Source organism: Lactuca serriola, chromosome 8, assembly GCF_051521515.1.
Source record: "Lactuca serriola cultivar US96UC23 chromosome 8, Lser_US96UC23_V15, whole genome shotgun sequence".
In the NCBI taxonomy this organism is placed as follows: domain Eukaryota; kingdom Viridiplantae; phylum Streptophyta; class Magnoliopsida; order Asterales; family Asteraceae; genus Lactuca; species Lactuca serriola.
Genome location: NC_136415.1, coordinates 117,432,728 through 117,459,768, shown reverse-complemented (window position 1 = coordinate 117,459,768; position 27,041 = coordinate 117,432,728). Strand labels below are relative to the sequence as shown.

Sequence of the window (27,041 nt, the reverse complement as noted above, 5' to 3'; positions counted from 1 at the left end):
AAACTCTTATTTTATTCATGGGCATTAGGCTGGATTGGTTGATAGATCTTTTAATTTTGCAGATAATCAAGTGCATGGTCAAAATGTAAATCAGAAGTCAAGGTTTTGAAGGTAAGTCACATAGATTGTTACAATTGTATATGAATCAGTATTAAGGATTGATTAATTGTTAATGATTAGAACTATTAAATCATAGTAGGTAAACCTTCCTTGTGATTTTTGTCTTATTCATTGATGTATTTTGTGAATCGGTATTAAGGAATGATTAATTGTTAGTGATTAGAACTATGTTTTTTAGATAAAAAATCAGTTGTAATCTTATATGAATACAATGTCAAATGTCTCATTTGTAGTTAAAATCAGTGAATAGAAGTATATTATAAATGCATGATTTCATACCTTAATGATTTATGTTTTGAACAGGTGTAATTTAGAGCTTGATGTTTCTAATAAGGATAACCGTAAAGAATGGAAATTGATAGCAGGATCAAGGGCGTCCCTCTTCGTTTCTATATGTATGATAGCAACAAGAAAATATGAAGAAAAAAAACAATGTTGTAGTAATTCATCTATAATTCACATTATATTCTTATATGAATATAACTACTGAAAATATAGGAATTTAGACGTTTTTTGTATTCTTGTAAATGTATTCATGTATGATTAGAGTTGTATTCATTTATGACTGTAATAAAACGCATATTTATTTGCAACTAAATGGTGAATTCTTAAATATTTTTTGATATCAATTCATGAACAAAAAAAAAAGACAAATCCAGTCATGACATTTTTAGTTATGAATATGACACTATTTGATAAAATTAAATTAAAAAATTAGTTAACTATTATATATTTTTAATCGATTGTATACTCAATAAATTAGTTTGATATTTATTCATTTATGGACAATAATCACGTAAAGCAATATAAATTCATTTTAAATTGATAACTTTTGTTCTCTTTCATTAATGATATAAAGAAAATGGAAAAAAAAATTATTTTTTTGGTAACAATCAATTAGAATCCCAAAAATTTAGGAAAATATCATTTAATTAAAAGACAAGTTTACCTATATGCCCTTATCTATTGATTGGTTCAGAACTGTTCTCGCGTTCTCAACCTTTTAGGTGTTCTCATTTGATCATTTCCCTATATATATATATATATATATATATATATATATATATATATATATATATATATATTGCTGCCAATTCAAAAAATAATTAAGCTTCAATAATCATCCCCTCCATAACTGATAAAATCCTAAATGAATAGCCATCTAGTTCATATGATCTTCATTGCTTTTGCTTTTGCATCCTATGTGATTATCGTGTTGAAAATGTGGCAATTAGGCCACTCTATCAACTTTTGATGCATGGAGCATATATGGCAATATAATTTAATTTTATTGAAAATTTTGAAAACCTAATAAACATCTTTTGTTTGGTGTTGTTTTTTACAAAGGTTAAACCCACCATGTTTAATTGTTTACCATTGAGCTCCATTATGGTGACAAGTGAGAAGTTTTTTGGTGTATGTCTGCCCCAAAAGAAATTGGACTTGCACATGTAGTCCAAATTCAGATATTTTGTGATTTTGGCCTCTCCATGTAACATGCATTAATTATTCTTATCAAGGAGTCACACATGCTTTATATATATATATATATGAGTCACACATGCTTTATATATATATATATATATATATATATATATATATATATATATATATATATATATATATATATATATATATATAGGTTCAGGTTCATTTGAGACCATTCTAATTTTATGAGACCGTGAGACCAAATCTAAAAATAATTATAAACTGCAAAATAAATGGAATAATCCAAAAATTCTTTTTTTAAATATTATTTTCGGAACTTGAGTTAACTAAAAAGAATAAAAAAAATCCTGTTTTTTTTGAAAAATACGTGAAATATTCTAATAGAATATTACACTGACATATTCTGAAAAATAATTTTAAAATGCAAAATAAATGGAAAAATCTAAACATTTTTTTTAAATATTATTTTCGGAACTTGAATTAATTAAAAAAATAAAAATAAATAAAAAAAATAAAAATAAATCCTGTTTTTTTTTTTTGAAAAATACGTGAAATATTCTAATAGAATATTACATTGTACATATTTGATTTTTTTTTTTAAAAATGCAAAATAAATGGAAAAATCCAAAAATTCTTTTTTTTAAATATTATTTTCGGAACTTGAATTAACTAAAAAAAATTAAAAAAAATAAAAAAATGCGTCTCACGGTCTCACAAAATTAGGTTGTCTCACATGAACCTAACCCTATATATATATATATATATATATATATATGTGTGTGTGTGTGTGTGTGTTGCTGCCAATTCAAAAAATAATTAAGCTTCAATAATCATCCCCACCATAACTGATAAAATCCTAAATGAATAGCCATACTAGTTCATATGATCTTCATTGCTTTTGCATACTATGTGATTATCGTGTTGAAAATGTGGCAATTAGGCCAATCTATCAACTTTTGATGCATGGAGCATATATGGCAATATAATTTAATTTTATTGAAAATTTTGAAAACCTAATAAGCATCTTTTGTTTGGTGTTGTTTTTTACAAAGGTTAAACCCACCATGTTTAATTGTTTACCATTGAGCTCCATTATGGTGACAAGTGAGAAGTTTACAAAATTCCCAAGGATAACATATAATCAAGTCACAATAAGGTACGTGGACCTAGTTGATATAGATGGATTCTATCTACATGAGTTGGATGTTATGCTGCTTGAATTGGTTTCTTCGATACCGCCAGTTATACTTTCGCTTGCCAAACTCTGATTTTGATTTTGGACCAAGAGAATTAGAAAATGATGTTGATGTTCTAAACCTTGCATAATAAGTTAAGGAGAATAAGATCTTAAAGGTATACACTGATCACAGTGAAACTAATTTACTTGCATATTTCATGTCTCCAAGAGCTGCACCTAGGGTCATCATTGACGAAATACCATATGGTGGGCATGGGGACATACCTAGACCCACTTCCCCATTTGTTGTTGGTAGTTTGTCCCTTGTATACCAGTCACACGAAGAGGTCCCATAAGCCGATTTGTATATGTATTTGACATCATTTGTCTCACTTAGTACGACAAGTACAACAAGGATAGGAGATGCCAGGCAACTAAAGGAAGCTCATATTGTAGTAAGAGGTCATGCTTGGATTTGGCAGATGATACAACATTCGGTGTAAATGTGTGTAATTGCTAATAAGGTTGAGTCAATGGATTTATATGACACATTGCCTCGGGAAAATAATGATAACAGTGATGTACACATGGATTATGTTCCATTAGCAGATGAAGTGAATGTGCGACATGCTCAAGCTACATACCAATCATGTCATGGGGTAGTTTGTAATAGTTAATTGTAGTATTTTTGGTCACAAACTATCATAACCGTTTTATTGCACAAATGGATAATATACTTGTTTCTATTATCATACCACTTTTTGGTCACAAATTGTCATAACAGTTTTATAATGGTTAATTGCATCATTTTAATATGGACTATGTGAGTCTACATACCGACTGATACACATATACCGTGTAGTGGATTTAAGCAAACACAAATATTAGGAATAACTTCCTCATTATCAATATGATAGGGTTATACCATGTTTGTAAGTGACCAAATACCCAACCTTAGTTCAACCTCCCCAAAACCATCAAAACGCCTAATCCAACACAATGTTCCAACCCTAATACAAAAATTCGAAAAACCTTAACTCAAGACCCCCTTTCAAAAATCAATACAACACCCACAAAAAAACCAAGCATGTAAACAAATAAAACTTCCATTTATTTCTTCTTCATCAAATTTTTAATTAAAACTTTGTGGTTGTTAATGTTTCTCAATAATCCAAGTATAATTATAACGGATCTTGCATACATCAGAGGATCAGTCCATCTTATGAAACCGTATTTGTAAAACTTCAAAGTAAGAAAAAACAAAATTACTTTCAATTTTGATACTCCTAAAATGTTTTTAAAAACATTGAACTCTTTAGGGCAAGCATGAAATTTGCAACCACAACTGGTTGATGTCCAGAACTACACACAATTGCCACTTTGCCACATAAAACATAACACCATTTGGAGTTTTTCAACCGAACGAGAGTTACATGGAAGAAGAAGGAAGAAGATGGGAGCTATAGAACTATGACTTTTAAAACTACTTTTTGTTAATTCTTTGAAAAGGAGATTTTAAGAAGTCAGGATTTCTAACTTCTTAAAACAACTTATAACTTATTAGGATGAAAATGAGATTTTAAGAAGTCAAAGATTCATTTTTGGTCATTTTACATGTATAAGCTAAGTTTTATAAAAATAATTTATTGATTTTTGCCACTATAAAAGTTAATCCAAACACTTTTTTAAAAACTCATTTTTCCACCTTCATAAGTCAATAAACCCTTTTGGCTAAAAATCATTTTGGGGTTCAAAAGGAAATCTCAAACATCCTTCTTTATTTATTCATCCAAGGTAACATATGAGAGACAAGAGAAAGGAAAAATTGTCTTTAGCCTTAGAAACATGTATTATCAGTTAACGTGGATATTTAACGTCTATTGTATTGAGAGACAAAATTCACATAAAATATTCAAATTTGGCTCATTAATGCAAGTCCAAACTTTCTATGACTGAAACTAGACTTATTAAGGTAATTAGCTTTTCGGTTTGTTCACATCTGTGTAACTATCTTTTCTTTTGGTACACATCTAGGTAATGAACTTTTTGAAAGTGTTCACATATGACCATTATGATCGGTTGTAGCCGGTCATAATGGTCATATGTGAACACTTCCAAAAAGTTCATTACCTAGATGTGTACAAAAAAAAAGATAGATACCCAGATGTGAACAAACCGAAAAGGTAAAAATAAATTACACGAATGGTCCCTGTGGTTTGGGTAATTTATGCATTTGTCTCTAACTTATTTTTTAACTCGGATGATCCTACTATTTATTTTTGTTGTGCGTTTGGTCATTGTCTTACCTCAAAAGACTATTGTGCCCTTTTTAATTAATTTTCTTATTTATGTATTTATTGTTAGATACTTATGGGACCACATCATATATATATATATATATATATATATATATATATATATATATATATATATATATAATGTTATCATTAAATCCAGTTATTATGGTAAGCATATAAATTGTTGATGGACCGATTTATAGAATATTTACTTAGAGTTCCCGGTTTGACTCAAGATCCTCAAAATCCCTTCCATCTCTCACATTAGGGTATATCTCCATCTATATATACATGTGATGAGGAGCAATCAAGATACACGAAATACACATGTAAATTCGTTTAGGGTTTGCTGAGGGATTCTAGAGAGAGCTCTTGAGATCAACTGGAAAACCCAACCCTAGTTCTTAAGATCCAGAGATTATAATGAAATCAGGTATGTAATCGTTATTTATTGTTTATGTTTTCTTTTTACCAGATTCGAGATTAAAGATCCAAAGTTATGCTTCCGCATTTATGTTTTAGTTATCAAAATGTCTAACAATTGGTATCAGAGCCAACTCGAATATGTTACTAGAAACTTTTTTTAACGGTTCGTTTAAAATCTCCAAAATTAATGTCTTGAAATATACATACCTCATACCTGTTTGATTCCTTTTGTAACACCGTAAAAATTTAAACAATTTTTCGCATTTCACAAAAACATACTTTCATGAATAATTCATAAAAATGTCATAGTATAATTATCAATTCATAACAAAATCAATCTCAAGATCTCATCATATGAAAACTCTATCTGTGTACTGATCATGTCGACGCCTTCCTGCGATCCTCACTAGTACCTGGAACACATAACACAAAACACTGTAAGCACGAAGCTTAGTGAGTTCCACAAAATACCACATATAACACATATTAGCCACTCGAGGCTATAACTCTGTGGGTCCGTGGACCCTCTGGTCCTAACTCTGTGGACCTTTCGGTCCTAACTCTGATACATACACAACATAAATCACATAGAAATAATGCAGTGCAACACATCAAATAATAGCATACAATAACTCTGTCACATAACTCTAAATACCACTCATGGTAAAGTATTGTGAGAAGACTCACCTCAGATGACTCGGTAAACCTCAATCTCAGAACACTGCACTAGCCTCCGCCTAAACACATAGATAATTACTCTAATTAATACAACTCCAAAGGCTAGGCTAACCTCTCTCTATAAGTCCTCTAAGAAGGGTAAAAGACCATCCTACCCTTCTAATGGCTCTAATGTCCAATCATTTACTAAACCCTCAAAGTCAACGAAGTCAACGGTCAACCTTGACTAGACTCGTCGAGTGCACAAGTGTGACTCGACGAGTCCATGCGTGTCCTTCACACTCCTGGTCCTCACTTGACTCACTGAGTCAACCCTCCACTCTTCAAAACATCACTGATTGCAAATCGCGGGACAAACCGTCCCAACTCGTCGAGTCCGGCTCTTGACTCGGTGAGTTTAGTCGTGACTCTAGTCCTCTATATTCCCTCTGACTCACCGAGTCACTTCCCCAACTCAGCGAGTCACCAACTGTGTGATTCTCGGGAAAACCCTAGTCCTGCTCTTGGACTCAGCGAGTTCATGCCATGCTCAAACTGAAATGACCTCCTGAGGTCAGATCTGCTCCTCTAATCCATAGATCTGACCTTTCCAAGCATGATAATCACGTAAAGCTCAGATCTTGGTGCTCATGCAAAGGCCCAAAGGCTCTATTTGAAGAAATGGCCTCAAAAGTGACATCCTAAGCTCATGACTCCCACAATAACTCATAAAGCTCAAAGGGTTAAGGTCTCTGGACCTCTTTGGATCCAGATCCAAAGCCTTAACACAAGAAGGGACCAAATACTCATCAAATCTAGTCTCTAAAGGGTCTAGAAAACCCTAACTCCAAAAATTAACACCAAAACTGAAGAAGGATCGAATCTATACCTCAAATATGAAGTCTCTGGCTCTGAAATCCACAGAATAACACCCTCTTCAGCTTCCTCTTGCCTTGGTCACATTCTTCTTGCAAGAACACCAACACAAAGATCAAAAATGACCTCTCCTTCCTCACAAATGCTCTCTTGGGGTTTCTCTCTGGGGTTTGGTAGCCGCAAATGACAGCCATAAGGGCCTTTAAATAGGTCCCATACCCGAGAAATTAGGGTTTCATTAAACAGTGCGAACTCGCCGAGTCCACGAGTCGACTCGTCGAGTCCGGTCGTTAACTCGGATAAGAATTCGCGACCCTACTCGGCGAGTCTGTAACGACCCAAAAATCACGACTAAAAATTTCTTTTAAAACATTACTAAAACTAGATTTATAAAAAAACGTATCATAGGTCAAACATAACTTTCGAGTATTAAATTCAAAACATAATATCATTATCAGAGTCAAACATTCCCAGGCTAACTGACTAGGGTGTATGCTCTGCAATCTTCCCGAGCTCCTCTTTTGAAAACCGAGTACCTGAAACCAAAACTGAAAAACCGTAAGCACGAAGCTTAGTGAGCTCCCCCAATCTACCACATACCACACAATAACATATAAAGCACATACTGGGCCTTGCCCACTGCATCGGACCGAAGTCCGGACTAACTGGGGCCTTGCCCCCTACATCGGACCGAAGTCCGAAGCTGACTGGGACCTTGTCCCCTACATCGAACCGAAGTCCGAAGCTGACATCGGACCGAAGTCCGAAGCTAATTGAACATAGCATTAACATATCAACTAGCATAAACACATAAACCCTGTCTGAGCCACGAAGGCATCAAACATACTAACTACAACATCGGACCGAAGTCCGAAGCTGACTGGCACCTTCGTCCCCTACATCGGACCGAAGTCCGAAAACTACTGCTAGCTAAACGGGCCGACATTGTGGCCTTAGACCCATTCCTACTGAAGGGAAACTCACCTGAACTGCTGAGCTCTGATGATAAACCTCTGGCTGCTACTCGACAATCCCCTGAACCGCTGCTCCTCTAGCTCTCCGAGCTATCAATATAAATATAACACTTAGTCTGACAGTCAACTAAGTCAACTCTGCTCAAAGTCAAAATCCTGGTCAAAGTCAACCTTCCAGGTCAACCCTACTCGCCGAGTTCATAAGCTCAGGGTCTTTCTATTCGCGACTCGACTCGCCGAGTCCAACTAGTTCCAAGTCCTGTCCTGTCCAACTCACTGAGTCACCACCCGACTCACTGATTCGAGTCTCAACTCAAAGGGTTTGAGGTTTCGCGACCTGACTCGCCGAGTCCACTAATAGACTCGCCGAGTCCAAGGCAATCTTCAACCAACTCGTCAAGTTGTTCTTCCAACTCGCTGAGTTCATGCTTAACTTCATCCGACTCGACGAGCTGTTCATCTCACTCGTCGAGTTCCTCCTCATCTTTAAGCTACTCGCCGAGTCCACTCGAAGGACTCGCCGAGTCTATTCAGATCTTCATACATGCAGAGGACTTTTGAGTCATGCATGGACTCCATACTGCAGATCTACCCTTCCCAAGCCTATACCCCACGTAAAGTTGCAAACTTTACGTGTAGAGAAGGAGATCTAGGCACCATACACCATAAACTTAGGGTTTGAGACAAAAGGGGCTCAACAATCAACCCATAGACTGATGCTTTATGATTCTCTAGGCCATGATACACATAGATCTGAAGTAGCAACTTCAGATCTGGGCTTCTAACTCGAAATGGCTCAAGAACTTGCCCTAAAAGCCCCAAATCCTATGATAAAGGTTGATCTATATGCAAAAGAGGGAAGGTAACGACTCATTACCTTCAAATGCTCTGGAAGACCTCACAAACTCTGGATCTACTGCCAATTCTCGAATCCCCCATGTGTGCCTTCTTCCTTCTTCCTTCAAATCACCCAAAATGGCAAGAAAGCTTGAATGAGCAACAATGGAGGCTTAGGGTTTCTGGTTTTGGACTATAGAGCCGCAACTGAGCCCTAGGAAAGAGAATGAGATGCTTAAATAGGGTACCAAGCCCCGAAATTAGGGTTTCCAAACCCAGACCTGACTCGCCGAGTCCACTTGCCGACTCGCCGAGTCGGTCAATTGCTTTACATCCGGATCCCGCTCCGACTCGCCGAGTTTCTCCCTGGACTCGACGAGTCAACCCTCTTCAACTTAGGGTTTTTCCTTTCCTTTCTTGACCTTTCTGATTTCGGGTGTTACAGAGTCTAAGCATCAACTCGCCGAGTTCCTCCACAAAACCCAAAATAAATGAATAATATAATATACCTGGGAATTCAGATGTTACACCTTTTGGTGTCAAGATTTTCTTGTTTCATTACAATGCTTGTTTTCTTGATCCACTATGAAAGAACTTGAGTTTTTAAGCTATGGTTTTTGTTGACCATGGTAGATCATATATATATATATATATATATATATATATATATATATATATATATATATATATATATATATGTATTTTAAAAGGAGGCTTTCTTGATTTTTGAATAACAAAAAAGCAAGACATGCGTAAGGTAATGATTGTCCGTGTTTGCTTCTAACTTATGGCCATTTAACAAATATATGTATATATATTTTTTCGGCATTTTTTTGGAAGCGATGAACAAGTATTTTCGTACAGCTATAGGGTGTAGTCTTTTATGTGTTCTCATGACAATTTATGCCTACTTGCTTCCTACTTTGATAAATAACTCACATGCATATACAATATACTTTTGTATTCAACAGAACAAATATAACTTACAAATGAATTATCCTTCGGATTTTTTGGTTACTATGGGAGCACTGGTGTAAATATGTTAATTATCGTTTCTACACATAATTGCTTTTGATTAATTTTAATCCAAATTAACAATTATTTGGAAGGTTTGATATTGATTTAATGTTTAATATTAAAGAATCAAGTATTTATTTTCGAGAAAGTTGGCAAAGTTTCAGTTTTCATAGTAACCGGCTTGTACAATGGTATTAGCAAATTTGGTCTTTATAAAATTCTTAGATGAGGATTCTTAAATTTATTTATGTTGTGTTATATTGTTTATTTTTAGACAAGTATATACTATTTTATAAAACTATTATCGAGCAAAGATTTGAAGACTTTTGGTTGTCTATAAATTCAATTATGATATTATTTTCATAGTAAATTAACTGATACAATATATCACCAAAGTGATCAATTTTGTGCAAATTAATTTACGATAAATTTAAATATGTTTATTTATGTGTTTGTTAATGCGGATATTAATCGACCCAAAGGTAGTTTAATATTTGGCCGAATAAACTCATGTTTGATGACAAATATGCAACAATTTTTAGGTTACATGTAATTAATAAGTCAATCCAAAGAGGGGCTTATTAATTGATATGATATATTGTCAATTCTTATCATCAAAATTTATAGTTTATGTGTTTATTAATGCGGGTATTAGATGATCCAAAGGTAGACTGATATTTGGCCGAATAAACATATATGCGGCGATAAACATGTGACGATTTTTTTTGGTTCCATGTGATTAATAAGTCAATCCAAAGAGTGGGTTATTAATTGACATGATTTGTTGTCAATGTTTATCTCTAAAACAAGGATATATCTTGCAAGTTAGTATTACACTCCAAAGACTTGATATTAATATTGTGTTGATACCTTTTAAAGATGTCATAAATTAAATGTATTGATTACGGTTTATGGATTAATGAGCATAAAAATAGATTTGCTCATGTTTGAATTATGGTATTATATCTTATAACATTGATCACATCTATGATTCATGTAATCAATGAGATTAACTTTAAGGAATGGAATGAGGGCATTATGTTAGATCTCAATTACATGGATAATGACCTTGCATTTTGGATAGAGCAACATTCTTTGAGGATGTTGAGTTTGGGGGAGAAACAAGGTTAAAACATTGTCCTTAAGGAGGAATCAATCTTGATTCCTATTATTGCTTTCGATAGTATGCAAATTATGAATCAGTGATCGAAAATGTTATTCAATCTCCTATTCAGAATACACAAACTTAGCAACCTCAACTTTGGGTATCCTATGCGTGGTATTTCATCAATTCTTTTGGTTTTGAGGTAAATACAGTAGATGATTTTGTGTATCACAGATTAAGTGGAAGTAAATTTATCTTTATGGTTTTAGGTAGATATCTACACAACCCAAGTTTGGATCATAAGAAACAACCAAATGGATTTTGAGATATCTATATATAACAAAAGGCTATATACTCAACTATAGGAAATCAGATGTTTTGGAGATAATTTTTATTAAGAATCTGATTTATTAGATGCCAAAATGGTTACCGATCCATATCGAGATACTTTTACATTTTAGCATGATGAGCCATTTCATGGAATAGACTTTGGTAGTTTCTTCCATAATGACAGCATAATTTGTAGCATGGAATATGGTTGCAAAAATTTGTCACGAAGCTACACATTATTGGTATTGAAAGACCACTAAAGTTATGATAATAAGTAAGCAATGTTATATTCCAACAACATAAGTTCTGTTAAGTCAAATAATATTGACATCAAGTTTTCTTTTGTTAAAACAATAGTGCAAAATGGAAATATATATAGTACATATGAACAAACTCCATGAAAGCGGATCCACTCATAAAGGGATTACATCCCTAGGTCTTTAATGAGCATACTACACACGTTGTGTGATATTTGGTTTTAGTGGGAGGTTTATGGTGCTTTATGTGTTGTTTAACAATAATTATGTTTTTCTGTAATTAAGAATCCGGTTAACTCTATTATTAGTTGCACGTATTTAAAGTTTGATCTCACTTCAATCCAAAGAGGAACTCGTTGGAAATCTATTTATATTTTAAAACCACACATCATATTTAATCTATGTCGTTAGTTATATATGTATATGTGACCATTGATAGGTTTAGTTACGTAAATTGTAACGAAGACCGCTTTGATCCTATACTATTATGATTAGTGGACGAGATTGTTTAAAGGTACCAATATTATGATAAAATTCATTAAAGCGCTTATACAGTTTTACGTACATTTATATATTTGTGGTCTAGTGGAAGATTGTTAGATAATTATGGGACCACATCATATATATATATATATATATATATATATATATATATATATATATATGTAATGTTATCATTAAATCCAGTTATTATGGTAAAAATATAAATTGTTGATGGACCGATTTATAGAATATTTACTTACCCTGTGGGTTGAGTTTCCAGTTTGACTCAATATCCTCAAGATCCATTCTATCTCTCACATTAGGGTATATCTCCATCTATATATACATGTGATGAGGAGCAATCAAGATACACGAAATACACATGTAAATTCGTTTAGGGTTTACTGAGGGATTCTAGAGAGAGGTCTTGAGATCAACTGGAAAACCCAACCCTAGTTCTGCAGATCCGAAGATTATAATGAAATCAGATATGTAATTGTTATTTATTGTTTATGTTTTCTTTTAACCAGATTCGAGATTAAAGATCCAAAGTGATGCTTCCGCGTTTATGTTTTAGTTATCAAAATGTCTAACATTTATTTTTTGTATATTTAAAAAATTAATAGACCCCACATATCTGTATCTCTTCACTCTAAACCTGAAACCACATTTGAGAAATTTTAGTTGGGTCCTACCACTCGCCATCTCATCTCTCATCCTCTTCAACTTCTATTTTTTTTCCATCTTTAGTGACATCGGCGTCTTCACCATCCCTTCTTTTTTTGGTCTTTCAACTACAGCGAACCAACACCACACCACTTCTATTAGGTTGTAATGGTGGAATATTCAATGAAGAGACAGTGACTTGTGGTGTTGGTTCGTTAGAGCTGCAGAACCGAAAAAAGAAGGGATGGTGAAAATTTTGATGTCACTAAAGATAGAAAAGAAATAGAAGTTGAGGAGGATGAGAGACGGGATGGTGACTGGTGGGACCCATCTTAAAATTTTCAAATGTCGTTTCCAGTTTAGGGTGAGGATATATAAATATATGAGGTCTATTAATTTTTTTAAACGTATAAAAAATAAATACATAACTAAGAAAATTATTTTAAAAATAAATTAAAAAGGGCACCATAGTCTTTTGAAGTAAGACATGGACCAAACACACAACACAAATAAACAGTAGGTATAATCCAAGTTAAAAAATAAGTTAGGGACCAAATACACAAATTATCCAAACCACAATGACCATTAATGTCATTTACTCTTACCTTTTCGGTTTGTTCACATCTAGGTGACTATCTTTTTTTGTACTCTTCTAAGCAACGAACTTTTTTCGAAGTGTTCATTGTTGACCATTATGACCGGATGTAACTTGTTACAGCCGGTTATAATGGTCACATGCGAATAATTCCAAAAAATTCGTTACTTAAATTTATACAAAAAAAAAAGTTACCTAAATTTGAAAAAACCAAAAAATTAATTAAGTATGTTTCCCTAAAAAATTATAAACTCCATCGAGACAATTCTTATAATTTTTCTTATATTTTTCATATATGAAAAGTAGCTTTGGATAAGGTTAGTTTGGTAAAAAAAAGTAAAATTCATTACTTTCTTTTCCCTTCGAATCTTCTCAAAATTGGGAAGAAATATTTTGAGGAAAATTTAGCCACAAATTTGGCAACTGTTTTTTTCTATTATTTCCAACTAACTTGAAAACATAAATTTCAAACATCCTTCTATTTCTTTTAGACAATTTTACTTTGTCCAAAGCATTCTTATTTATATAATATTTAAATGTTTGTTTTAACCCTAAATATATTTTGTTCAAAGGTCCTTGTTAAAGTGAGAATCATCTTCTCCGCTAGAATAATAATTCACTTCATCCTTAGTCGGTGAAAATGTGCAAAGATAACTTTTACCATCCATTTATTTCTCTTAAAAAATAGCTTCAAATATCACCTACACAAGCTAAGCTGGATATAATTTGTTCAAAACAATTCCTTTTAAGTTGTCACTTTCTAATAAACAATGCTTATTTTAGATAACAAGATATTGATGATGTATGATTCTATTCGTTTTGATTAAATGGTAGAAAATGTGAAGTAAATAACCAGTTCATATGTGAAAATAAGTTTTCCGAAAAACTTTAATAGTTTTTGTTAATAAAGAAAAAGAGAATGAAAATAAAATATTTATAACCATTTTTTTGTCTGTATTCAAAATCCGTGCTAAGGTCTTTCTTTCTCACTCTTTCGGTCTTTCTCTCTCTGGTGCTGTATTTCAAAAACGAACGATCTCTTTTTGGTTTGGTATTGCGCATTTGATTAAACTTGACATTTTCATTCGAGAGCTTCAGTTTTGCATTCAAAATCGATTCTCAGGTATCTTTCTGTTTGCTGTTCTAAATGTAAAACGACGACTCACGATTCATTACTATCTGCTATTGATTATTTCATTGATTCGGATTTACTTTCTAGGGTTTTAGTTATTTTGCATTCAAAATCTGAGCATTTCATTCATTCGAAGTTATTCTAGGGTTCTTAGTTCTTTTTCATTCTAAATACGCTGTCAGTTCATCTTTCTTGTTTGTTCTTGCTACCTGCTATTGAGCATATCATTGATTCACGTTAAACTTTGTAGGGTTTTTAGTTCCTTTGCATTCAGATTCCATTATATGCAATCATATTTGAAGTGGATTGAAACATACATTTAGTTAATAAATCATTCCAGTGCATCACGAAATTAGGAAAAACTCATCCACCATGGAATGAAAATTAGTCCAAAAGAAAGAATCACATTCAATTCCATACGAAAATAGACATGAATCACATAATTGTTATGGTGTTGTTTCTTTGAGGTCTTTGCGTTCTTTGGTTCCTTTTAACAGATTCTTCAAATACTTGAATCTGTTGCTTAATTGTTCAACTTTCTTCTACCATTTCGTTAAAGTTCAACAGTTAATTTTATCTGTTTTGGTATCTGATCTGATTTATACATGTATTTAGTTTCACATTCAAATTTAAATCGATGATTTTGAAACTATGATATGGTTGTGTTTCTTTTATTTGTATCTAATGCTTTATTGTTTCTTACTGAAGTAGTGAGGATCAAAGATGCAGTGGGTGAAAAAAATTTTGAAGGGCAAAGAGAAATATCGGTTTGATGGGTTATGGTCTGAGGATCTTCGAAAACATACTTTTGGAGATTTATCGTATGCAGTTGCACAGGGGGATATGGATAAACATGATTTTAGCCAAGTGGAGATCGGCGTGAACGCCACCTATGCTGGCATATATGACGGCCATGGCGGCAGTTTGGCTTCAGCTTACGTCTATCACCACCTCTTCTCACGTATAATCCGTAAGTTTCCTTTATTTAATTTACGATTCATTTTTTTTCATATGCACTTATGGAATATTTTAATTGAAACTATGATTTGACTTTCTATACCTTTTATCTAATACAGTTTAATATTTGAGTAATTACATTTTTGGTTTGCTCAAATTCGTACTTTCAGTCCAATTTTTGAAAATTTGACATGATGCATCCCTATGGTTTAAAGAAATTGCACTGTACATCCTTAGTCTATTTAAAGAAAGTATAAAATGGTTTTTTTAAATAGACTAAGGATGTGCAGTGCAGTTTCTTTAAACCACAAAGATGCATCTTATACAATTTTCAAATGATGGAATGAAAGTGTGAATCTAAACAAACCATAACTCTTAATATTTCAATATTTTATTATCAAAGTTTGGTGGAAGAGCCGTGTAAAAAATATATAATAGTAACATTAAATAATAAGATAATGTATTGATTACGTGACATAAATAGTCATATGATATAAACAATAGTTTTATAGAAAAAAGTTACATATAAAAAGTAAATGACAATCAAAGGAAATTTAGTAGTACATAAACAATTACCCTGGACATAACATTAAATTTTCTTTTATCTAAAATTAATTGTCAATGTTTGCGGCCATCATTAAGGTCTTTTGAATCTATATCGTGTTTGTATTTTAAAAAAAAACAACATGAACCATTGATTCCTAAAACTAAAGAATGACAAAACATTAATTTGTTGCATATTTTCTTTTATTCGTTCGTATACTAAAGTTTTAATTACATAATTCAGTTGGCAATTCATTTTAGGAAAGTTCATTCTTTGTTATACACACAAATGGCATGGAAAGGAGTGTTACCTTGGTTGTTCTTGTGAAGAGGGTATGCTCCTTCAATGAAGGTTGAATACGACCAAAAAGTAAATAAACAATGTAAGATCACTTTACTATTTTACCCCTTTTGAGATAAAAAAAAAGTAAGGACATACCATGTATTATGAGATGTGCAACAAAGCTCTCCTACCTTAATTCCTGAAACTAAAGAATGGATAACATTATAATTATTTATATTATTGTTCATATATAACTAAATAACTATATTACAAAATCTGTAATTTTGTTAGAAATAAGAGAGTATGACTCAGTTAAAATGAGTGATTTAGGACAAAATGAAGAGAATTTAAAAGAAAAAAAAATGAATTCTCCATTTTTTTAAGAAAAGTTAAAGACTTGCATGGAAAGTTGAAGAGAAAAGATATGCAAGATTGTATGATTTTGTTAATGAAAAAACTACCCCTAACTTTTTTTATATGTTAAGGGTATCATTGTAAAATTGAAAACTTACTTTCCTTCCCTTCCAACTCAAGGCACCCACAAATGAATAAAGATAGATCAAATAGTCCAACATGATCGATGGCAAAGAAGACAGCAGATGTGACTACATTTACAGCCTGCTTAGGACCCCCTATGCCACTAACTAAAGATTACAGGACTCCAGAACCAAATGTTACAACGATACTGCAATAATTCATTAATAACAAAAAAAGAAAAAGCTAATCAAAACGTTCATCTTCCGTGAACATTAATTAATAAAATGAATAAACATATCATTTGAGCATGAAATCTCAAAAGAAAAAGGCTTATTTAGTTATTCTGGTGAGTATGATAGGAATGAACAAAAGAGACTCAAGGTGCCAAATTAGGGGATAAGAATATGATGTTGAGTGGTGACAGGAACACATACAAAGATAAGAGAGGCGGACCCTAAAATGCATCGATTACTTTAAAATTTTAATTCGAAGCTATTTTACAGATCCAAGACAACAAAAGTAGATAAAGGATTCCATATGAAAAAGAGATAATTATTTTGGAAAATACTCATCTACTAATTCCTTGATTTAAGCAAATCATATAAATTTTTATAATTATAGAGTATTATTTATGTTAATAGAGAACAAAATACGGATATACAAAAGGAATCACCAAAATTTTAGCTGGCATTATCAATTGGATCATTAATTACTTTAATGGTGTCTCTTATTTAATTTAATGATGTGGAAAAAAAAGAAAATGAAATAAATATTGAAATGACATGGGAAAATAAAATAACTCTATAATGCTAAAAAAATTACATGTATGTGTCAAAAGAAGGAGAAAGTGACATGTGACAAAGGATTTTCCAGGGTAAGATTTAATTTATTTATTTACTAGGTTACAACCCATAGAAACCATGGGTAAGAAAGAAAAAGAATATTGATGATTAAAATTGATAATAGAAAATTAAAGAATTATAAAATTTTATTAAATTAGTTTATTAAAAACATGATAGTAAAAAGTTATTTTGTAAATAATAACGTATATACAAATGATTTAGATTCAGATCCAAAAAAAAAAAAAAACCGAATTCAATTGAATATTGAATGAAGGAGGGGTATAATTGAAATTTCACTTTGATGTAAAATGCTTGGTGGAAGTGACATTTGGACAAAAAGTTTCATTTATTAAATAGGAAGAGGAAGATTATTTATAGGGAAATCTATAAAAACTTAGGGAGAGAGTCAGAAAAGTGAAATATAAGATATGTCTTATTGAACGATGGCAAATTGACAATAGCCCGGTACATAATTTTCTTAATTTACAATTATATATATAGGCTAGTAATACACTTAAGTAACGTGAGCTAATTTTATTGATATGTCAAATTACAGAAAAATATCAAGATTAATCGTATATACAACATCATTATATACGTACCTGTACAGAGGGTTGGTTCGAATTTGCCACTTGCATCATTTACAGTTAGTTAAAGTAATGTAATCAATGATATTCAGGAAGTAATACAATTAGTTGTTTGTTGGTTAGCAGGGATATTTTGACAATAAACAATGTTTGACTATTTATGCTATCTACATAAAATTATAATTATTTTTATGTTTTGCTTTCTTGGTGTGACTTGGAATTTGTAAAAACTAAAAAGTGACAAGGTGCATCGCATTTAAAAATAAAAATAAAAAAGTAAAAGTGCAGCTTAGCTTTTGTAGGATTCTAACTTACATTGTGAATTCCCTTTTTATAGTATCGTTAAGAAAATAAAATTAGATTGGTATTGTTGTTAAATTATAATTATAAGCATATATATAATAAAAAGATACGTGATTCGTAATATATTAAATGATAAATCAAATCATGACACGGAATAATGTCGGTTCCCTTTCTTGTTTGTTTGCAGGTCTTTCTTTACGAGGACTTGACATGTTTACTCCACAAACCTTCTTAGACGCTTTCTCTCAAATTGAGGATGCATGAATTCGTCCAGCTTGTGCGGACGACTGACCACTCAATGTTTGAAGTGGGCACGAGTTGTTTGGTTTGTATGCTGTGGGGTGGGGCGATGATTTGTTCGTCTGTAGCCTGGGGGATTCTCGAGCCGCAAGGTTAAGCTTGGCAGATTCAAGAGTAAAGCAATAACCATTCCACTCACTAAGGAAGACAACGTGAATATTGAAAACGTAAGACAAGAAATCCAACATCAGAATCCAAATGAAGAAGATGTTGTAATACCAGATGGAAATGGAGTCTGGAGAATCAGGGGCTTGAGTGAGGTTAAGTTTTTTTTTTTTTTTTTTTTTTTTTAACTTTTAATCTAATTATAATTATTTGTTAATTTGCAAATTTTCTAACACTTTTGCATTTAGGTGTCCGGTTCCATAGGAGATCTGTATCTAAAATTTCCAGAATTTGCAACTGATCGTCCTTTTGAAATCAATACCCACCGTAAAGAGACTACATATAGAAGAGGACGACATGTTTGTGATAATGGGCTCGCGTGGATTCTGGGACCACATAAGCAGCGAGAAGGCTGTAGAGATTGTTCACAATAACTCCCACTCTGTGAGTTGTTTATTTTCTTATTTTCCACTATTTTTTTTTTTAAGTTTTAGATTGGTTTTAACAATGTTATTAATATAGGGAATAGCAAAAATATTAATTGGAGAAGCATTAACAAGATAACATCAACAGCAATGGTGGGTGAAAATGAGGATGTATGACGACATCTCAGTTGTGTTGTGGTCATTTTTATTGACCAACGTTTGTTTCATCGTCGAGGCAATACTAAGGAATTCGTGTCTCTAAAGGCGTATAAAGAAATTCAGGAATCAGAGTACAACAAAACCGTACCTATAGAGTAGAATGGAAGGCGCCTAATCCAGGCATTATAGTAGCAACTAGTCCTCCAAGCACCGGAGTAGCAACTAGTTTTAGGGGTGCAGCAAGTGGTTCAGGCGGTGGAGGTGCATCTAATTGACAGGAACGAAGATGAATCTGGTATACGATTTCACATTTTGAGGATGAAACATATTACTCATAGTACATGTTCAATTTCTCATTTTGATTACCTAAGTCCATAAACAACCAACAATCTTTCAAACAATGACTAGATTTTGATATTGAAATGAAAGTTGGGTTAATAGGATTTGTTGTAATCCAAACTTGGAGCAAAAGATTTGGTCCGGGTTTTGTGGAAAATAAAAAGGATAGTGGCTTCACTTTAGCATGGATTCGTGGGCTAGATGATAGCTATTTATATATTCAGCTCTTTATTTACTATAAATAGATGCACTTTGTGTTTGTTTAATATATAGGAAGATGTAGACAATCGGGTTCCATTTTGCAAATTTACTTTCACATACATATTTACGGGACTAGTGTGTGTGTTTTGTGGAGCCTGAACCAACAATGAACATCAACAAAAATTTGAATTTAAAATTAAAACATAATAAATCAAGTGGCTACAAATTTTCAAGCACCGAAACTCGAGCACATTTTAGGAAAGAATCACAAAACTTAGAAAGTCCAGAAAGTATTGGACAACGTTTCCAACCTCTCCAAGTTATCCAAAGAATTTTGATAAAAATAAAAAACAACTTAATTTTCTATACAAATGTTATGAAACAAACAAATTAAGTATATAGGACATCAGTTTACATCGTTTAATCAATAGATATAGCTCTGGCATGGCAAACGTATCAACGTGTCGTTTTGTTTACATGTTGGAATGTGTCACCATAGGTTAGTTAGACCCTTGGATTTATAATGGGCAGTTTTCAGTTTTCCCAAACAAAACCAAGGCAGAAATTCCAATTTAATGGGCATGGCTTCAACTCATGAAGGACGTCATCCCGGAGTTCAGTCAGTCTGATCCGTTTGTAGCCATGTCCTTTTTGATTGGATCACTCAACGTTCTCTGACACCCCCTTCGCCTTCTCCCGACACGACGCTAGCTATTTGCCGCCGTTTCCTTCCCCGCTAACAAAGTTTTGCTTGGTTACGTCACAATAGCTAGAGGAATGGACATCTGTAATAATAGAAGGTTCAATGAAGTGGCGAACACGCATGTTCAACACGTGTTGGATAAGCTGACACATGTAATGTTGGGGCGGGCTTAGTATGTGGTTCACATGTAAAGTAGAAATAAGTGGAATCAAATTCACTATCCCACGGTGGGCCGGTCCGTAAATACGAATTTCCACTCCAATTCTCTTTTTAAAACTATGAATTATGAAATACTATGCGAATGCCCGTGCGTTGTGCAGAAATACCTATATAGTTGAAGTCTTTACAAATATATGATTTTTTTAAATATAACAATAACGTTGTTGTTAAATTTGATATAATAATTTGTATATACTAAATTGATATAATATATTGATTATTTTGAAGTATATGATTATATATACATTTATTATAACTTCATAATCTCAATCGTTTGAATAACTTTTTCCCGCAAGTTACACATGAGTAAAATTAAATATAATATATGATTTGATGTTATTTATAGTTGTTTTTATTGTTAATTAATTTTTTTTAAATTTATTTGCTTAATGTTTTAATTTCTATCATTATAATTATTTAAAACATCAAACATTGTTTTTTATTTTAAAGCTAACAATATAATTATTTATATAGAGTTGTTTTTAACTATTGTTATTGTAAGTTATTTTAAGCTACTTATTTGGAAACTTTTAACGATTATAAAAATATATTTTAGAAATATTTTAGTTAAATTGAGATTACTATTTAGTTTTTGCTTTTATCACTACAATTTATCAATTTTAACTATTTACAAAATATTCTTTAGTTTTTTTTTTTTTAAATGGAACTGAAATTTATATTTGAGTTAACATTGTAATGCACAAAAACACCTATATAGTTGAAGTCTTTACAAACATATATTTTTTAAAATATAACACTAACGTTGTTGTTAAATTTGATATAATAATTTGTATATTAGTTTGATATAATATATTGATTATTTTGAATTATATGATAATATATAAATCTATTATAACGTCATAATCTCAATCGTTTGAATGACTTCTACTCGCGAGTTACACATCAATAAAATTAAATATTATATATGGTTTAATACTATTTATAGTTGTTATTTTTAACTAATTTTTTAAAATTTATTTGCTTAATGTTTTAATTTCTATCATTATAATTATTTAAAACATCAAACATAACTTTTTGATTTTAAAGGTAACAATATAATCATTTATATAGAGTTATTTTTAACTATTGTTATTATAAGTTATTTTAAGCTACTTATTTGAAATTTTTTAACGATTATATAAATATATTTAGGAAATATTTTAGTTAAACTGATATTACAATTTAGTTTTTGCATTTATCACTTTTAACTATTTACAAAATATTATTTGGTTTTTTTAGTGGAACTAAACTTTATATTTAAGTTAACACTGTAATGTTATATTTAAATTAAGAATTTAAGTATTTTGTCCAAACTGTTCAAAAATTGTAGCTTTAAACTGATAATGGTTTACATGCAACAACATTTTAAATCTAATAAATTAAATATAATATGTTAAAATTTAAAGACATAACTTTATAAATAGAAGTAAAGATATTATTTTAAAATTGAAATTTAGTCTATTTATGATTACACTTTAGGTTTGATATTTATTTAACCTTATTAACCAACTTACAATCATTATTAGAAAGACACTACAATTTATCACTTTTAACTATTTATAAAATAATATTTGGGTTGTTTAAGTTAAATAAAATTTATATTTAAGTTGAGCCTATAATGTTATATTTTAATTAATAATTTAAGTATTTTATACAAATTGCTCAAAAATTATACCTTTAAAATGATAATGGTTTACATCCAACAATATATTAAAACTAATAAATTAAGTATAATATATTAAAAGTTAAAAAACATAATCTTATAAGTAGAATGAAAGATATTATTTTAGTATTGAAATTTAGTTTGTATATGAATACACTTTAGATTTGATATTTATTTAACCTAATTACCAAATTATAATTATTATTATTATAAAGAAATTGAAAAGTCATGGGAGTTTCAAATGAATGTGGTGAAAGGAAAAAAAAATGGGGGTTTCAAATGCATGAGATTTAAGAAAAAAATGCTAGCTTTATAAGTATGTATGATGCAACATTAACAATATATTTATATATAAATGGCTGTTGCTACACCTTATGAACACTTTTATTAAAAATAAACCAATAATAAATATTTATAATTTATTTTTTCAAAAAAAAAAATACAAATTCAACTAATAAAAAAACTTTAAAAATCAAATAGGTTGTCTAAATGGAAAATTGAGATGTATTTTTAGTCAACCTTTTTATAATGGGAGCTATTTTTCCAAAGTTTATTTTGATTCTTACACTGAATAATTAATGGATGAAATTTTCTAATATGTGCCCTAAGGGCACATATAAGAAGTATTAATTAATCATAATTATTATCATAATTAAATGTGAAAAACATTAATTATAAGAAATATTACCATAATTAAATATAAAATTCATTAATAATCTCCATAGTTAATGCATTTCACATTTAATTATGGTAATAATTGTGATTAATTGATACTTCTTATATGTGCCCTTAGGACACATATTAGAAAATCCCTTAATGGATAGACTATTTTACCCCTAAACACATTTAGTTTGATAAGTATATGAAATAATTAATATTATGGAAGTGAATTTCACAATAAATTAAGGCCATAAAACACGCACGCTGCCATGCAACTTGGAACTCCACCAAATTTGAGATTTACTTTACTTTGATAGTCATATATTTTTTTTTCAAATTAATTACATCATGAATGTGGACTGAGTTTGAAAGGGTACAACCGTACAAGTCCTCCAATACTTCGATGACACCCACCCTTTATGTTTTAGAGCCAACGATGATTTGAATTTCCCCGTTTATCATCTTCCTTGAGGAGCCAAGAAACCTATCTTGCCGTGTGATATGTCAAAAACATTTTCGACACCATCCATGGGGGTAACGATTCTTCCAATTTGGTTTGCAATTGTGGCATAGATAACTACATCAAGTGCTTGAAGTGGCAGACCAAAAAAAATTTAACCATACAATTCTTACAAAACGTAACACACATTGGTCACATGGCTTGACCCATTTGATCCATTTTTTCCAAATGTTCTGGTTATGTACATGATATAAACCACCAGGGTAAGATAACTCCACATCTTAAAATCCTTATGACAGTAGGGAAGATGAGGGTGCCCAAATGGTCAATGATGAAGGTGTTGGAATCACGCCCTTTATATTCACTTCACTGCAGCAACAATCGACAAAATATTTGATAATACGTGAGAGAATAAGAAGAACGAGAGTTATTTATTGACTCTAAAACGACTGCTCTTACTATTCAGAAAATTAAAGGCTTTTATAGCCTACATACCCTAACAGAACTAAAACAAATCAAACTCAAACAAAGGGACTACTAAGCCCACATGTTCCCATTTTCTAGCACTAATAATTGGTCCACATGACCCATTCAAGACCCATTCAATTTATTTTACTAAATAACAAAAAACCAAAATACTAAAATAAACCTGTCAAGATTAAAAGAACAACATTCACCCCCTTAATCTCGACTTAGTTTCCATCAAAGCAATGCTGATTCTTCCTCCTGAATCAAGTTTGCTTCTTTGTATTTTTCATCCCACTTAGTGCACTCATAACTAAAATGCCCAAAGTCTCCACAGTTAAAGCACCAAAAGCTGTTTTTGTCACCTCGACCTCTTCCTCTTCCTCAGCCCCTTTCACCTCTTTCAAAGTTCCTTCCACGACCTCTTCCGGGTACACTACTTTCACCATATTTTTGTTCACTTGCCATCATGAGTTGATCTTGCTCTTTAACTTTTTCTTCAAGACTTTGAAGCCTTTCTTCATAAGCTTTAACCTTTCCAACCGCTTCTTCAAATGTCATAGTTTCAAGATCGGAATATTGTTCAATGGGAGCTACAATGGGCAAATACTTCTTTGGAACCGAATTAAGGAATTTTCTTACAATCACCTCCTCTTCAAGAGTTGAACCAAGACTTTTCAATTTGGCAACAATACCACTTATTTTGCTCAAAAAGTCATTGATTGACTCATTGTCCTTCATCTTTAGCATCTCCAATTCGTTTCTCAATGTTTGTAGTCTTGCTTTCTGCACCCGTTCAACTCCTATATACCGGACCTTGATTGATTCCCACACCTCTTTGGCATTTTGGTGTTTAGCAACCTGTAAAAGGACATTCTCTGGTAGAGTTTGAAAAATTATACCTTTAGTGGTATAATTTTTCTTCTCTTCAACCATATCTTTGGTTATAACATCCCAATGTCCATATTCCCATAACGCAGTTTCAATCATAATAGACCAAGTGGTGTAGTTAGTTTTTGTTAATTTAGGGCATTGAAATGGTAAAGCAGTACCTTGAACTGCAATTTCTTTTGAACCCCCTTGGTTTGATCCTCCTGTCATTCTTCTAACTTTTGCAAGGAATTAGGTAAAAGAGTTATACCTTTATGTTTCTTTCTTTCTCAGGTAACAACAACAGGTTGTTATAATCTTCTTTCTTTCTTTTTCTTTCTTTCTTCTTTCTTTCTTTCTTTCCTTCTTTCTTCTTTCTATCTTCTATCTTCTTTCTATCGTCTTTCTTTCTTCTTTCTATTGTCTTTCTTTCTTTCTTCTTCCTGGCGGTCTTTCTGTAGCAGCAATATCTTCAAGTCTTCATGCGATTTGTCATGAAATCGCCACTAGCTTTCTTCCAATGGAGCCTAGGCTCTGATACCAAATGTTGGAATCAGGCCCTTTATATTCACTTCACTACAACAACAATTGACAAAATATTTGATAATACGTGAGAGAATAAGAAGAACGAGAGTTGTTTTTCGACTCTAAAACGGCTGCTCTTACTATTTAGAAAATAAAAGGCTTTTATAGCCTACATACCCTAACAGAACTAAAAAAAATCAAACTCAAACAAAGGGACTACTAAGCCCACGTGTTCCCATTTTCTAGCACTAATAATTGGTCCACATGACCCATTCAATTTATTTTACTAAATAACAAAAAGCCAAAATACTAAAATAAACTTGTCAAGATTAAAATACCAACAGAGGGCTTCACCAATGATAGTTGATGTCTGCAATACTCATGAGACCCTAGCAGGTATGGTCTTGAGACGAATTAATTGGCTCAGAGTTGTATATGGCGGGTTGCTGGTAAAGCCTTTGATGGTGTCAGCATAAGACTTGTGATCCCTGTGACCTGCGACATAGCCAATCCGGAAACCGATGCGAGGAGGTAGGCTTAGGAGGAGCTGGGTTCTTACGCATCAAAGGTTGACGTTGGAATCCGGAAATATTGACTTTCGACGTTGCGTCACAACATTTGATTTATTCTAGCTTTTTCTCCATCTCATTGATGTCTTTAACTCCCTTGAATCTGATAAACTTGAAATTTTAACTCATGGAAGGTGTTTCTCAATTCGGAAAGTGTAATTAGAGTATTTAATGTAATATAAACTAATCGATTTTTTTCATTTGTAATGATCCCAACCCAATACTTTTCATATATATATATATATATATATATATATATATATATATATATATATATATATACATATATATGATTAGATTATTCTATTTAAAGTAATTATTGTGTTATTGTATGCATAAATGCGGGCCAACCAATTTTACTTATTTTAAGAAAGTGATTAATATATATTATTGAATTAAATATAATTGAAAATATCATCTAATTTAATTACAAGAGTATTTTAGTCAATTAATATAGATTTAATAAAGGAAATTTGCATATTTTAAGGGATCATAGATTCTATTGATTTTAAAAATCCGATTTTACGAATTATAATTCTTTTAATTAGGACATTCTGACATAATATGTTTATGAGTATATTCAAAAATAAAAATATTCTTGAACCTATTTCTTGATCATGACTTTAAAAATTTCTTGTAGAATAACAAATTCTTGAACAACCAATTGAAGAATAAAAACAAAAAATACATTATTTCTTATAGAATACGGGTAACAATTGTTAAGAATTACATTTATTGTTAAAGAATAAAACTAAAAAAACTATCAAAACGGGAAAGAAAACATCAAAATCTAACAACGACACTAATACATTCTAAAAGAATAATTTTGCTTAGAATCACTTTCAATTTTGTGGTCTGTTCTTCAAACATCAACTCCTGTGAAAACAAAACTAAATTGTAGTTTTGTAACGCCCGCAGATTCGGGCTAAGTCAATTTAGAGACAATAAGCGTCAAAAAAAATGAGTTTTTGAAGGAAGAATATTTAGA

At 31.6% G+C, this 27,041-nt stretch overlaps 1 protein-coding gene and 3 long non-coding RNA genes across 5 annotated transcripts; 1 reads left to right on the top strand and 3 right to left on the bottom strand.

Moving 5' to 3' along the window:
• Positions 1-5,794: 5,794 nt before the first annotated feature.
• On the bottom strand, positions 5,795-7,537 carry LOC145070074 (uncharacterized). Its single transcript, XR_013689819.1, has 3 exons — positions 7,016-7,537; positions 6,157-6,206; positions 5,795-5,882 (listed from the first exon to the last, which is right to left on the bottom strand). It is a non-coding gene; the product is annotated as an uncharacterized LOC145070074 (long non-coding RNA).
• A 6,691-nt stretch (positions 7,538-14,228) lies between these two features.
• Positions 14,229-19,960, top strand: LOC145069389 (uncharacterized). 2 transcript variants are annotated; one of them, XR_013689474.1, is made up of 5 exons: positions 14,229-14,389; positions 15,110-15,368; positions 18,578-18,950; positions 19,044-19,239; positions 19,318-19,960. It is a non-coding gene; the product is annotated as an uncharacterized LOC145069389 (long non-coding RNA). The 2 variants fall into 2 exon arrangements; XR_013689473.1 differs by having other exon boundaries at positions 14,230-14,389; positions 15,107-15,368.
• LOC145069387 (uncharacterized) lies at positions 15,799-17,107 on the bottom strand. The gene is made up of 3 exons (XR_013689472.1): positions 16,694-17,107; positions 16,338-16,386; positions 15,799-16,239 (listed from the first exon to the last, which is right to left on the bottom strand). It is a non-coding gene; the product is annotated as an uncharacterized LOC145069387 (long non-coding RNA).
• Positions 19,961-24,473: 4,513 nt separating the features above from the next.
• Positions 24,474-25,190, bottom strand: LOC145067339 (uncharacterized). The gene has a single exon (XM_079014504.1). The coding sequence runs from the start codon at positions 25,188-25,190 to the stop codon at positions 24,474-24,476; it is 717 nt and encodes a 238-aa protein (XP_078870630.1).
• Positions 25,191-27,041: the final 1,851 nt, after the last annotated feature.

Excerpts from the sequence above, each read along its gene's own strand:
- LOC145067339 (XM_079014504.1), bottom strand. The coding sequence starts at position 25,190 with ATGACAGGAGGATCAAACCAAGGGGGTTCAAAAGAAATTGCAGTTCAA.